Raw genomic sequence first — 16,254 nt, forward strand, 5'->3', positions numbered from 1 at the left:
ATTGATTATGCCTATATTTATACATATTCAATTCTAACTATGCCTAAATATGAATAAATATCCATACAACATAGTGTTCAAATAGAAATAAGTTTCCACTCAGTACTGGGAACCAAACGTTGGCCCCTTCTAATGAAGGGCCGGGTCGAGACTAACCATGCCATGAGAGGCTATCTACTGTTCCTTGAAACTCTGGTCAGTGAACAGATGAATCAATAGAATACTAATAGCCAGTAAATAATGTTAGACCCGGTTCTGAACGTCTGAGTCAGGGGTGGCCAACCTGTGGCGGATGCGCCAACAGTGTCACATTTCATGAATACAAGTGTCGAACTATACCCCAAAAGATAGTACATTAAATGATTTTTCTTTAAAATTGATTTTTATGAGTTATACAGCTGATCCCAGCCTGTGAATAGGATCATTAACCAAAGTTCAAGGAACATCCAGACTTATGTCCCCTTTCTTTTACAGAAGGTTCGCCTACATGGTTCCCGTCAGGATGATGATGAATCTCTCTGGCCTGCAAGAGAGGCTCTCCGCCCTTGGTTATCAAGGTTGGGAAGAAATGCTCCATCTAGAGGTCCCTATCTCCTCAGAGTGTCCTCTCTAAGGTTGGACGACGACCCCATGGACGGGCAGGTAGGTGGGGATGAATTTTGAGCCTTCAGCTTTGCAATTACCTACGTCACCGACCTAGGACCCTTAATGGATCCTGATGTTCATGTTACCCTGCATAAACCGTGACTGATAAAAGCAACACATTCTAGGGAAAACCAAGGGGCTATGACGGAGCTCAAAAGTATGGTAGTGAGTCAGATCCGTTCAGGAACTCAGAAGTTTCCCCCTACAGCCCCAGGCATATCGAAGTAACCTCCTTCGATAAAAACAACGCATAGAGATTTGCCTTACATGTTCCATATATAGATGGTACCATAAATCTGGATGGCATAGACATCCTCCCTCTGGGGGACCTAGAATTTACTCCCAGGTACTAGAATTCCCGTTCAACGGATTCATTCGATTGAAAGAGATTGCCTTGGTTAGGTTAGACAAGGTACCGAAGGTAACAGTATTATTTCCTAAAGGGCAGGCCCGATCTGTCTGGACCAGGATGTTGTCAGTCTGGGGGTTACGATAATTCCAAGATCTGCCCTTCCAATTCGACCTACACGTTTGATGGTCTGATCGGGTTAGTTGTGGGAAATACGTTCTGTCTGAGGCCTCTATCAGACAGGAATCGATAGTCGGTTACCCACTCGTCATCACAGCCTCCCTCCGATTCGACGTCTATGCATCCAAATCCCACTCATCAGGTGGTCTACCTCACTGATTCCCCAGGTACACAGCCCAACCCCGTTGGGATGTTTTACCTGCATACAGCCCTAGATCCGAACCCTCAGGCTCCTCTCGTGAACACCAGAGAGGAAGCTACAGGAGTAGAAGACAGTCTCGCCATCGAGACGGACCTAGAAAAAAGGGGGCTCGGAGAAGGAAAGTACCTAGATTCACCCCCTCACAACGCGGTGGTCCCGGTAGGGGGTAGACTTTACCACTTTCGAGACCATTGGACCTTCGGTCTGTGGGCTCATAGCATAATCTCTAAAGGTTTGAGGTGAAAATGGCCACAAGGTCCTCCTCCTCCACCAGTGACCTTCTCCCAGAAATCCACTCCCATCCTGGAAGAGTACACCACAGGGTTACTCAAGAAGAAGAAATCAAACGGGATCGATCACTGAAGTTCCAAAGCCACCTGTTCACAATTCCGAAGAAAGGCTTGGCGGCATTGAGAGTGGACCTGGACTTGTCAAGCTAAACTCTTACATTCTCTGCGACAAGTTCCGGATGTTGACTATCTCTCAGGTACGGACCTTACTTCCCCGTAGGACCGTCACCACCTCTGTCGATCTTACCGACGACTATTATCTTGCGCCTTTAGCTCGAAACTTCTCTTCTTATCTGGGTTTCCGCCTAAGCAGGAAAGCCTTTGTGTTCAAGACATGCCCTTTGGCCTCAACATTGATCCCAGGATATTCACAAAACTAGGAGAGAGAGTGTTAGAACAACTCAGGAACCAAGAGATACAGATCATTGCTTATCTGGCCGGTTGGCTCATTTGGGCCCGGCCGGTCATAGAAGGCAACAGAGCTACGAAGGAATTATTCCAATTTCTCGACAACCTGTGATTTCGGGTCAATCTCCCAAAAAATCTTGCCTGCAACCATCAGTCCGCTTAGAATGGTTAGCCATTCAGTGGGACCTTTCGAAGCACACGTTGTCTCTCCCTTCCAAAAGGTAAGAGGAATAGTTTCCAAGATCAAAAAATTTTCTCAAACACAAACAGGTGTCCGAAGAGCCTTAGAAAGTATCCTCGGACTTTTCCAATTCACTTCAGTAACAGATCTAATAAAAGCCAAACTCAAAGACATCAATCGAGTTTGGAGAAAGAGAGCTACAGTACCTATAAGAGACATGGTCTCGAAGATCCCCTCTGTCTTGAAAATGAGACTACGCCCATGGTCCGAACCGAAGGACCTCTCCAAATCGGTTCCTCTACAATTCCCACCTCCACAAGTGACATTCCATACAGCCGCGTCTCTAAGTGGATGGGGGGGATTACTCCGAACATCAGATGTTTCAGGTTCTTGGTCACTCTCCATGAAACAGTCCCATATCATTGTTCTCAAAGCCATGGCAGTGTTCTTGACCCTGAAGAGAGACTCTCCTCCGAGGTCGACCCACATCAGAGTAGTGTCAGACAGCACAGACGCAGTACACTACGTCAACAGGGGAGGATCCAAGTCACCCAACCTGAATCAGATCCTGGTCACTATCTTCGCCTGGGCAACAGAAGAGAACTGGTTCCTGTCAGCACCTCACCTAGCGGGAGGCCAGAATGTGAGAGCGGACTCACTATCCAGGACGGATCCACTGGAGTCAGAATGGTCTCTAGACATAATTTCATTCCGGTGGATACTTAGGCTCGTTCCAGGCCTCCAGGTAGATCTATTCGCAACTCAGATGAATCACTAACTTCCTTGTTATGTGACCCCAACCCTGGACCCTCGGGCTTATGCCATGGACGCATTACCCCGGGATTGGAACCATTAGAAGAAGATTTCCCTATCTCCCCCAGGGAATCTTCTAAAAACTTTTACACAAACTACGCTCCTTCCCGGGCGCAGTGGCTTTAGTACCACCTCACTGGCCAAGAACAGTTGGTTTCCTCTCCTCCTCGAGTTGAAACTCAGTCCCATCCGGATCCCGTTCCTCAAACTGACCCGAGTATCCAAACTCACTGTGTCAGATTACTCAAGGATAGCCAAAACTCTAACTTTGTGGACTACAGGAAGTTGGCAGCTCGTAGAGATGCGAACATTGAACCGGAAACGATCTCTTCATCGAATGGGACAAAAAGGGACTCGACAATTCGCCAATATGATTCGGCCGTTAACAACTAGTAGGTCCCCTAAGAGTGCAGACCATACTCGTATGTCCCCGCATTTAGCCATCTCTTTCTTGAGGTTCCTATTTGACAAAGGCCTAACAGTTAGCACTTTAACCACCATCAAGTCAGCTTTGAAGAAGATCTACCTTGTTGGGTTCAACATTAACCTAGCTGATTCCTATTTCTCATCAACCCCAAAAACATGTGCTAGGCTTCGACCTTCGGTTCGGCCACAAAAGGACTCTTGGTCTATGAACGGTGTTCTCAAACTTGCGATGGACACGGACAATGAATCCTGCTCTTATATCACTCTTCTTAGGAAGACTTTATTTCTAACGGCTATGGCCTCAGGTGATGGAACATCAGAACTAGCAGCTCTCACGAAACCCGGAAAACATAGATTTCCTCCCTTCAGCCGAAGTACTCCTTTCCAGACAAAGCTTCCCTAGCTAAAAAATGAGGATCCGCAAAATAGGTGCTCCTCTCGGAAGATTATTCTTCATCCCCAGGATTTTTCTCCGTGTACAGTCACACTCTCAAGCCCCTTTTTAGCTAGAACTGCCACCCGCTCGTCTGGCTCCTTGGTTATCAGGGAACAAGGAGGTACTATTTCCATTCACGGTATCAGGCAACAAATCCTCTACTTCATTAAACATACTAATCCGGAATCATTTCCCCAGGCTCATGCTATACGGACAGTAGATGCCTCCAACAATGATTTCCAGAACAGGGACTTTGATGATTTTAAAAAATATACGGGTTGGAAATCCCCTATGGTTGTCAAACGCCAATATCTAAAGATCTTACAGGCCCTTAAATACCCAACGATGGCAGAGGGGAGCCTTATCTCTCCCCATTAATCTCCTCTTCTTCCTTTCTTCCATCTCTTCTCTTCTCCCTCCTACCCGCCACTCACACCACGTCGCCGCTCTCCTTGGTAGTTCGTTAGCCCTATGATATTTGCCATGTTTAATTCCTATGGTTTAACTGTTATTGTAGTTACCGTTCCTTTAATGTTTAGATATACTTAGACATGTAAGGTTTGATGCCTTTTGCGATTCGACACTCAGTTGGTTCCTTGTCGTCATTATTATTTAACCTTACGTTCCCTATGTCATTTGGCTGGTTGGTAATTGGACGGTTACTTTATTATATCATAGTATTGTCGTACATGGTGATTGTATTCTCCTCATTATGTTATTAATTTATTGGGCTTGGAAGGCATTCTCTGGTACTTTTTCGCCGGCCGTCACAGGTTCGACCCAGAAAAGGGATTTTGACGAAGGAAAAATCTATTTCTGGGGAGAGACCTGTGACGCCCGGCGAAACCCTTCCCGATTATTTTTGTACGGACCCACCCTTTCCTTGCCAAGCCATATATTCTTGCAGAAGGATGACCTAGTGAGCGCGAGTGGTGGGTGTCGGTAGGGTAACCCAACTGTATTCTCTAGGGCCTGTCACGGCCCTCCCCCTTTGATGAAGGGATTATCTAAATGGAAGACAGCCTGTGAATAGTGTTTTACAAACGCCCTTGTTAGATATACGACACCAACAAGGTGCTCGCGCGAGGGTTGTAACCTCTGCATTCCATGCTTTTAATTTTCTCTGGTATATTTGGAAGATTTATATCAGAAAAAGTACAAAGAAGGACTTTTTCGCCGGGCGTCACAGGTCTCTCCCCAGAAATAGATTTTTCCTTCGTCAAAATCCCTTAATTCATTTTCTTTCTGTTTATACATCTATTTCTAATTTTCATTTTAGTTTTTATTTCATTTATTTTTTTCTTACTTTTATTCTTGTTTTCACGTCTTTCACTTTTACTTCCTTCAATCTCCCAATGTTCTATTATTTTCATTTTATTTTTTATTCCATACTACTGTATATTCTATAACAATAGGAGAGACATATCAACAGGACACAATATCAAAAGACTTTAATTTTCATTCAACAAACTGAAAAAGAAGGTATGAGAATGTCATTAACAGATATCAACTGCAAATACAGTATAACAGAATGGCTGTACTGAGGAGGGTTCCCTGACAACTCGCTTCTTCTTGGAGATTGGCTTGGATTTGGCCAAAGATGTTACTACAGTTAATTCATGTCGGGGCGGAGTCAGTCTGGGTGCAGATCGACTACACAGCAAAGAACGTGAGTTGGGCGACCGCAGATGATAGGATACAGATCAATTCTGCTGTGGTTGGTCCACAAGCTGGATGACGACGGCCTGTGACGATGGGGGGCTGAGTTGTGGTACCACCTACTGAGCAACGTAAGCGACACGAGCGGGTTGCGGCTACGGTGGGTAGGCAGGCGGTGGCCCTTGCTGCCATGTCGAAATCTGCTGATGGAACTCCCGCTTGCATTTGGCAGCGAGCTGGTAGTTCGAGATGAGAGTAAAGCTTTGACCTTCGAATTCATCAAACGTGTCGTCATCCATACGACCAGACACATGGTAGACGAGATCTGCCAAGGCCCTACGGTATCCCTCACGGCTGTCCGGGGTGCATTCCTGGCATCTCAGCATGGTGACCAACTGCTCTGTGTGTTGAGTAAGCTGAAAATTAATTGTAAAATGGGATTATTGCAAATACTGCACACAACTGGGGGTACATACAAACAAGAAAAAAAATGTTCACAATAATGAATAAATAACATAAAAGTCACAAATTGTATACAAGTGTACTTACTTGGTTCAGGACTGCAGACAACCATGTCATGAGAGTTCTGCCCTTGCTGGAACTGGCCTCAAATGCCACGTCGTCATTCAGTAGCAAGGCATCACTGCGTAACATCCGTTTCGACCCTTCACCTGGCTCAACTGCGACAGTTGTTTTCCGTGGAGGCAAATGTTCGGCGTTCTTCCTCTTGTGCTCAGCCACACGCTTGGCAAACCCCCGCTACATGACGTAAGTTGTCATAGACCCAATGTTCCCAATCCGTCATAATCTTGGCTTCGCTGCCCGAGGTTTTATTTTTCAATATCTTTAATGCAAGGTCTTTCTTACCCTTCACCCAGGTTCTGAGCTCTGTAGACGTGATGCCAAGGTCAACCGTCTTATCATCAAATAAATTTTTCTTCAGTCTCGTATCCTTGTAGGCTGCCGATCGAAAGTTGTACAGCCACTCATGTTCCTTTACCAATCGGACACATCCTGCTCCTGTCTGCGACTCAGCTTCACAGCAAGTGACTTTGCCTTCCGAGCTGATCGTCCTGATGTCCGTGATGCAGCATCACCGAGTTACTCTGATAACATTGCAGTCTCCTCTTGTTTTAGCCAATCCCCAGACCAGGATTGTATGCGTTGATCGTTTCATGATCATCAGCGGACAAACTGTCAGCAGGAGATGGTGGTGTCGGTGTAGGAGCAGCTGGCTTCTTTAAACTTGGCAGAGCATTTGGGTACTTTGAGAGGGATCGTAGAGGTTGTGTGATCTGGAAGAGCAGCGAAGACGGAATAATAGAGGATCCTGCGGGCACCTTTATACAACCCCTCTTAATCAGCACTGTCTCCGCTACCTCTGCGAACATCAATACTGTTTCCGCAGATATCGGTACCATCTGGCTAACACCTGTAATGTCTACGCATATATTTCCGTACTCACTCCATACTGTCTACTTGTTCTTCTCCGTCAGCAGAGAAAGTACGGATACTGCGGATAAAGTACGGATGGTGGCAAATGCAGTACACAGTAGGTATATAACACAAATTTCCCTCATCCGCACGTAACCAATTGGCTGGAACATGCTGTCAATTTTAAAATTTGGCAAGGGAACATTTTTATATAGAAGGATATACTACAAGGATGCCGTAGACACAGTACGGATCACAGGAGGATGCTCTACCAACATAGAATCAGCGCTTCACTATCAATTAAGAGTGAAATAATATAACAAAAAATAATTCTTTATAGTAATCAATTCACAATGAAGAGATTTTTTCAAAGGAAAAGTACTGTACATGACACCGGCTTTTATGCCATTTAGAGTAAAATAAAAACTTTAATCTATTTAAATAGAATAAGTACACATCCGATGGTGACAAATCTGGTATGAAGATCGTGAGGGAGATCTGATACTGTACTTTGTAATGATGAGGGTTAAAAATAACTTACCAACAAATTTATTGAGCAATATCCTAAATACCGAGTCTTCACAGCTTCATAAAGACATAATTCCAGAAACATCAAAGGAGGGAGGAGTGTAATAATTAGTCGCCGTTGGAAATTTTCTTATGTACAGGTAATGCTTGACTTACGACCTATGCGACTTATGACAATTCGACTTTACAACGATTTTTTTCAGGGCGATGACGTCACAAGTCTATCAGAAACAGGATGAATATTTCCTTGAAAATAATAGTTTCTTGTCTAAAAAATAAACTCATTTATCTTAAATTATTATTTTTTTTTAATTGTTAAGATACAGTATCTATTTTCATACAAAAAAATACAATAAGAAGTTTTAATATCAGTTGAGTTCATATTATGTGACTGGTGAGTCATATCACTGGCAGAAAGAGACCGGGCAATACAGTGATTTCCTTCCAATAGGCTAACAATTAGTATTAGCATTCCCATTATAGAAATATTAAGTAACGATACAAAGTATTTTGTGGGTTTCTATCATTGTCATGAGTACTACGTAGCGTAAATTTGACTATACGCTAGTTCTATTTAATCTCTGATAATGGATCGATATTTATCTAAAGAAAGAATACTAAAACGAAAAATATTTTCTTGAATTATATATTTCCTTTTACATTATAAAAATAAAATTCTTTTGCTTGGTAAGTTAGTATTTTCTTTTAATTTCTTGTAAGAAAATTAATTTATATTTGCAATTCATTCTTCGTAGAGTTTACATCACGTGTCTTGTGACGTCATGTATCTGGCAGAAGCGCGCTGACAAACCGAATAATTTCCTTTCATTGTGTTACCGAGTATTCTTATTACAGCATTCCCATCATCTAAACACCGAGTAACGATGTCAAGTGTTTTATTGGTCTGTATCATTAATCATGAGAAGTACAACTTCCCGTAAATTTAGGAAAAAAGTCTGATGACGTCACATTTCTGGCGGAAGACGAGAGGCAAATCAAGTGATTTTCCTCCGATGCGTTACTATTCCCATAATCGAAACATCGAATAATGATATATAGAATTTTTTAATAATTTTCCAAAAGATATGAGAGAGAGAGAGAGAGAGAGAGAGAGAGAGAGAGAGAGAGAGAGAGAGAGAGAGAGAGAGAGAGAGAGAGAGAGAGAGAGAGAGAGAGAGAGGTGCGTATTTCTTTTATAACTAATAATAAGGTCTATAAACGAATTGTATGGAAAATGTCATACCCTATAACATATTGGCGCTGATGTAATATTCATTGTGAAGAAATTTCGAATGTCAAGAAAATTATATAACTCAGTGTTATTCGCACTATATGTGCGCATAATAGTAATATGGCTGCGTGACCTTGAGATCAGCTGATGCCTACCGAAAGTAAATCAAAAGTATTTGTTGATTATTGGTATGCTCAAGAAATTGAAAAATAAAATATAAACGTGCTTTAATAAACCAAAATTAAACACAGTAATGTTTAATGAAATATAAAGGCTTAATATTGAACTACAATTTGAATACTGTATGAAGCTTTAAAAATGAACACACGCACAGAGAAAGAGCTACAACGATTTCGCATTATACCCAATGATTAGACGAACTGTATGGAAACTGATTTCATGTAACATATTGGCGCTGATGTAATATTCATCATGAAGATATTTCTAATAAGTTAAGAAATTATATATATATAAAAAAAAAAAAATATGCCATACATATGTACGCCATACTGTACTGTATTTTGATACGGTAGGTAGCGGCACTTTCAGATCAGCTGATCATAACCAAAGGTAAACAAAATTTTCATTACCTCTCAATTGTAAAATGCTTCCAAAATTGATAATTAGAATACAAAAATGCATTAATAGAGCATCTGATATCCTATGAAACAAGAAAATGGAATAATGATAGACAGTAAGAAAATATTGATAAAATATGATCCAGAAGATTGCCGAATCATAACGCATCATAAATCTACGGAAACTTCACTTTTCTAGTTCGTCATATGACGAATTCGACTTATGACGCATCTCTCGGTCCCTATCTCCGTCGTAAGCCAGCGACTACCTGTATATAACAAAACCATGAATACTAAAAACAAAAATACAAGAACATACCGAAATGACAAAACCCGAATCAAAGATACAAGTACAAAGTTTGAGAAGAGATGATAAAAACCAAAAAACAAAGGCAGGACATGTATTGTACTTACACCAATCCAGTAATACTGCAGATTTGTCATGTTCGGGTTCATCTTCTACTCTAACTTCTTCCACTTCCGGCCTTGCCTTCTTTGAATCGGGTGAGCGGGAACGAGAATGAGCTCTTCTTTTCTCTCCTCGTCTGTCTTCTGTATCTGATGTCTCCTGCTTCGGTTCAATTGATTCCTCCTTTACAAAAACCGACTCCATTTTCATATCCCCATCGTATCCATTACCCAGTTCTTGCTTAACGTCTGTAAAAAATTAAATAATAAATTGGATTACATGACACTATCACTACATAGCAATATCGTACTGTACTATTGAGTGTTCAACTTAAAACTTATTTTTGGGTAAGTGCTATGTGGTCTCTAGAGACTTACTGTACCAAATTAAATTTGATTCCATTTCAAAATAATAAAAAATTCAAATTTCCTTCCCAGAAATTGATATTTTTTAAACCTATGGCCTTCATATTTATATGTCACAAATTTTCAAAGCAATCTGTATTATTCCTAACTACAGAAATATAAGACAAGATTAGAAGGAGAAAATCAGCTACTCTGGATATTATTTGACATGAGGGCTCTTGAGAATTATCAACTATGTCCTGAGTAACTGGCTATTAAGGTAGCGGAGAGGAACGGAATACACGTGGAATGGTTTTCCTAATCAGGCAGATGAATTGGAGTAATTTTGTTAAGTTCAAACTTGCAATGAATGTTTTCATGTTGATCATGCTGAGATGTTTCTTTTTATAGTTTATTTATGAAAAATCTATTTCAATGTTGTTACTGTTCTAAAAATATATCTTTATTGTTCATAACTTCTCTAGTAGTTTATTTCCTTATTGCTTTACCCAACTGGACTATTTTCCATGATGGAGCCCTTGGGCTTATAGCATGCTGCTTTTCTAACTTGAGTTGTAGCTTAGCTAGTCTATCTCTCTACCTTGGCACTTCCCCCTATTTTAATGGTAGCCAACATAAAAATAAATAAAACAAAAGCAGACTTTTACTCTTTGCTCCTCCCAGCCTCGCATGGTATTCCGCCGAGTTTGGTTGGTACTGCTAGGGCCCCGCAACCCACCCTCCCCCGTTGTCCACCACAAATGAAGCTTCATATGCTGAATTCCCTACTGATGCTACTTCATGTCACCAAGGTGACCGGGGAAGCAGCAGGGCCTATCGGAACTGCATCACAATCGCTCACCATTCATTCGTATTTCTAGATCGCTCTTTAGTCTTGCTCAAATCTATCCCTCTATCACCTAGAGCTTTCTTCGCTCCATCCATCCACCCAAACCTTGGCCTTCCTCTTATACTTCACCCATAAACTCTTGCATTCACCACATTCTTCTACAGATGGCCATTTTCCATTTTCTATACAAGGCCACACCACCTCAACACACAACCACTCTGGACGCTAATTCATTTCTTACACCCGTTCTCACCCTCACTACTTCGTTCCTAAGCCTATCTAATCGAGATACATCAGCCATACTCCTCACAGGCTTCATCTCGAACACATTCAATTTCTGTCTGTCACTTTTATTCCCCACAGCTCCGATCCATATATCACAGTTGGTACAATCACTTTCTCATACAGAACTCTCTTTACATTCATGCTTAACCCTCTATTCTTTACCACTACCTTCACTGACCCTAACACTTTATATCCTTCCTTCACTCTGACGGTATATCTGCTTCGACTCCACCATTTTCAGCAACGACATACCCCCAAGTACTTAAACAGATCTACATCCTCAAGAGACTCTCAATCAACATGATATTCAACCTAACTAGCACCAGCTTCCTCTCTTGTGTATCTCATAACCTATTAACTTCCTTCTCTCACACACCATCCAAAACTGCCACTCATCGCCTCAGCTTCTCCTTCGAGTCTGCAATCAACTTAGTATCATCCACAACAACAACCGATTCACTTCCCACTCTATCAGATTCAATCCTCGATCAAACACTCGAGCATTCACCTCTCACAGCTCCATCAACAAACAAATTGAACCACCATGGTGACATTACACATCCATGTCTCAACCCCTCTCTTACTGGAAACCACTCAAACTTCATTTCCTATCCTAAAACACACTCAACTACCAATGCAGAAACTCTTCACTGCTTGCAACAACCTTCCAGCAATTCCATATAATCTCATCAAATTCCACATCGCTACCCTATCAACTCTATCACAAGCTTTTTCCAAATCCATAAGGGAAAGTAGAAATGTCTAGCCGATTTCTTTGACCATGAAGAAGCCTTCCGACTTCCTCTTCCTTCCCTAACGGTACTACAGACACTGAAAGGCCAACAACTCCCTACACTTTTCAAAGGGGGTGACTGCAAAATCATAACCTCTGCAAGAAGGGCACAAAGAATGGGGATCTCCAGTGATCTTGCAACCGCACGTTAGATCGCACTGAGTGTTCATCCATACTACTCACCTGCCAACCTACAGGGCTTCACCGCCACCCTACAATAACTGACACCTTTGTTATAAAATGTTATTTTCATTAGTAAAATAAATTTTTGAATATACTTACCCGATAATCATGTAGCTGTCAACTCCGTTGCCCGACAGAATTCTACGGAAGGGATACGCCAGCGATCGCTATACAAGAGGGGGGTGTACTCACAAGCGCCACCTGTGGCCAGGTACTGCAGTACTTCTTGTTGACACCACTTCAATTTTTCCTCGGTCCACTGGTTCTCTATGGGGAGGAAGGGTGGGTCAATTAAATCATGATTATCGGGTAAGTATATTCAAAAATTTATTTTACTAATGAAAATAACATTTTTCAATATTAAACTTACCCGATAATCATGTAGCTGATTCACACCCAGGGAGGTGGGTGAAAACCAGTGTACATGACTATAAGATAGCTAAGTATCCCGTATTTCATATAATCAGTTATTCAAAATAACAATGAAATAATAAGTACCTGGTAAGGAAGTCGACTTGAACCATTACTCTGCCTTTAATAAGTTCGTCTTCCTTACTGAGCGCAGCGTTCCTCTTGGAAGGCTGAATCAACTCAAAGGTGCTAAAGTATACAGGGCTGCAACCCATACTAAAGGACCTCATCACAACCTTTAACCTCGGCGCTTCTCAAGAAAGAATTGACCACCCGCCAAATCAACAAGGATGTGGAAGGCTTCTTAGCCGACCGTACAACCCATAAAAAGTATTCAAGAGAAAGGTTAAAAGGTTATGGGATTATGGGAATGTAGTGGCTGAGCCCTCGCCTACTACTGCATTCGTTGCTACGAATGGTCCCAGGGTGTAGCAGTACTCGTAAAGAGACTGGACATCTTTGAGATAGAGTGATGCGAACACTGACTTGCTTCTCCAATAGGTTGCATTCATAACACTCTGCAGAGAACGGTTCTGTTTGAAGGCCACTGAGGTAGCCACAGCTCCTACTTCATGTGTCCTTACCTTCAGCAAAGCAAGGTCTTCTTCCTTCAGATGAGAAAGAGCTTCCCTAATCAGAAGCCTGAATAGTAAGAAACTGAGTTCTTAGACCTTGGAAAAGAAGGTTTCTTGATATCACACCATAAGGCTTCTGATTGTCCTCGTAAAGGTTAAGACCTTTTTAGATAGTACCTAAGAGCTCTAACTGGGCAAAGTACTCTCTCCAGTTCATTCCCCACCAAGTTGGACAGGCTTGGGATCTCGAACGACTTAGGCCAAGGACGTGAAGGAAGCTCGTTTAGCAAAAACCGAGCTGCAAGGAACATGTAGCCGTTTCAGATGTGAAAACAAAGATCCTGCTGAAGGCGTGGATCTCACTTACTCTTTTAGCTGTTGTCAAGCACACGAGGAAAAGAGTTTTTAATGTGAGGTCCTAAAAAGAGGCTGATTGGAGAGGTTCAAATCTTGATGACATAAGGAACCTTAGGACCACGTCTAGATTCCAGCCTGGAGTGGACAACCGACGTTCCTTTGAGGTCTCAAAAGACCTAGGGAGGTCCTGTAGATCTTTGTTGGTGGAAAGATCCAAGCCTCTGTGGCGGAAAACCGCTGCCAACATATTTCTGTAACCCTTGATCGTAGGAGCTGAAAGGGATCTTACTTTCCTTAGATGTAACAGGAAGTCAGCAAACTGGGTTACAGTGGTACTGGTTGAGGAAAATGCATTGGTCTTGTACCAGCTACGGAAGACTTCCCCTTGAGACTGATAGATTCTGAGAGTGGATGTTCTCCTTGCTCTGGCAATCGCTCTGGCTGCCTCCTTCGAAAAGCCCCTAGCTCTTGAGAGCCTTTCGAAAGTCTGAAGGCAGTCAGACGAAGAGCGTGGAGGTTTGGGTGTACCTTCTTTACGTGAGGTTGACGTAGAAGGTTCACTCCTAGGGGAAGAGTCCTGGGAATGTCGACCAGCCATTGCAGTACCTCTATGAACCATTCTCTCGCGGGCCAGAGCGGAGCCAACCAACGTCAGCCGTGTCCCTTTGCGAGAGGAGAACTTCTGAAGTACCCTGTTGACAATCTTGAACGGCGGGAATGCATACAGGTCGAGATGGGACCAATCCAGCAGAAAAGCATCCACGTGAACTGCTGCTGGGTCTGGAATCGGAGAACAATACAACAGGAGTCTCTAGGTTATCGAGGTAGCGAACAGATCTATGGTTGGCTGACCCCACAGGGCCCAAAGTCTGCTGCAAACATTCTTGTGAAGGGTCCACCTGTGGGGATGACCTGACCCTTCCGGCTGAGGCGATTTGCCATGACATTCATACCGCCTTGAATGAACCTCGTTAGCAGCGTGAGCTTTCGATCTTTTGACCAGATGAGGAGGTCCCTTGCGATCTAGAACAACTTCACGAAAGAGTCCCTCCCTGCTTGAAGATGTAAGCCAGGGCTGTGGTGTTGTCAGAGTCCACCTCCACCACCTTGTTAAGCTGGAGGGACTTGAAGTTTATCAAGGCCAGAAGAACCGCCAACAACTCCTTGCAATTGATGTGAAGTGTCCTTTGCTCCTGATTCCATGATCCCGAGCATTCCTGTCCGTCCAAAGTCGCACCCCAGCCCGTGTCTGATGCGTCCGAGAGGAGACGGCGGTCGGGTTTCTGAACAGCCAAAGGTAGACTTCCTGAGAAGAAAGCTGTTCTTACACCACGCGAGAGAAGACCTCCTCTCTTCGGAAACAGGAACTGAGACAGTCTCTAGCGTCATGTCCTTTATCCAGTGAGCAGCTAGATGATACTGAAGGGGGGGGGGGAGGTGGAGTCTCCCTAACACGATGAACAGGGCTAGCGATGAAAGTGTCCCTGTTAGACTCATCCACTACCTGACTGAGCATCGGTTCCTTCTCAGCATGCTTTGGATGCATTCTAGGGCTTGGAAGATCCTTGGGGCCGACGGAAAAGCCCGAAAAGCTCGACTCAGAAGATCCATACCCAGGTAGACAAAGGACTGGGATGGGATGAGTTGAGACTCCTCAAAATTGACCAGGAGGCCCAGTTCCTTGGTCAGATCCATAGTCCATTCAAAGTTGAATGGGAAGAGGCTCAAGTTGAGGAGAAAGTGGCAGATGCATGCGTTGAGGTGGCTGACTCATAGCATGAGCTTTCTGTCTCGAGCGTTGCGCTTGCTGCAAGGGTTGCGGATGCGCAGTAGCAGGTTCCTGAGGAGCGAGTTGAGGTTCCTGAGGTGCTAGCCTCAAGAGTTGAGGCTCTCGCTTTGAGGAGAGTTGAGGTCGCTGCAGCGAGAGCTGAGGTGGCTGCCTCATGGATGGAAGAGGTTGTCGTACCTCAAGAGGTTGTTGCCTCGATGGTCTATCCGCAAGAGGAAGTAAGGCATAAGACTCCTGCACCCATTGTTGAGATTGTCTTAAGGAAGGTTGAGGTTGCTGCACACCGCTGGAAACAGGCAACTCAGAACGCGGTAAGGTAGCCTGAGGAACCTCAACTTCGTACACCTGGCAGACTGAACTGCGGTGAGGCGGAGCGCTCGCAGGAGGAGGTGTAACCTTCTCAGCCTGAAACTCTCGCATTAAGACCGCAAGCTGAGACTGCATGGACTGCAGCAAAGTCATTTTGGGGTCAGCAGACGCTAAGGTCTGTTGAGGCAAAGCCTTAACAGAAGATGAGGTCTGTTGAGGCATCGCCTTACCTCTCTTAGGAGGTGTGCAGTCACCTGATGACAGCAGAGAGTCAGAGCTAATCCAATGACTGCATCCAGGTTGTAGCACTCTCTTCGTACGCCTGGCAGTGAGGTCTGGACTCTACGTTTAAGAGGTCTTGAGACCTGAGTCCAGCGTTTTCTCTGACATTTCTTCTGCAGACGAGCAAAATACGGGCTCAATCGTCTGCGGGTGGGAGTGACGGTCTCTGTTAGACACGCCCGCAACCACCGAGGATACTTCTGTGCGCCGATCAAGGCCTGCCGAACCCTTTTGCCCTTCGACATTGCTTCTCCCCTGGGCTTGGGAGCTTGCAAGAGGTCCCGGACTGGGAGGACGACTGGCACGC

At 43.7% G+C, this 16,254-nt stretch overlaps 1 protein-coding gene across 1 annotated transcript in view; it reads right to left on the minus strand.

Moving 5' to 3' along the window:
• The window catches only part of LOC137624278 (heterogeneous nuclear ribonucleoprotein U-like protein 1), a 148,455-nt gene that overhangs the window by 61,783 nt on the left and 70,418 nt on the right, over window positions 1-16,254 (minus strand). Inside the window, exon 3 of the mRNA XM_068354820.1 lies at window positions 9,775-10,017. Within this exon, the coding sequence (XP_068210921.1) occupies window positions 9,775-10,017 (243 nt within the window). The remainder of the gene's footprint in view (window positions 1-9,774; window positions 10,018-16,254) is intronic.

The sequence above is a fragment of the Palaemon carinicauda genome, chromosome 31 (genome assembly GCF_036898095.1).
Source record: "Palaemon carinicauda isolate YSFRI2023 chromosome 31, ASM3689809v2, whole genome shotgun sequence".
Taxonomy (NCBI): Eukaryota; Metazoa; Arthropoda; class Malacostraca; order Decapoda; family Palaemonidae; genus Palaemon; species Palaemon carinicauda.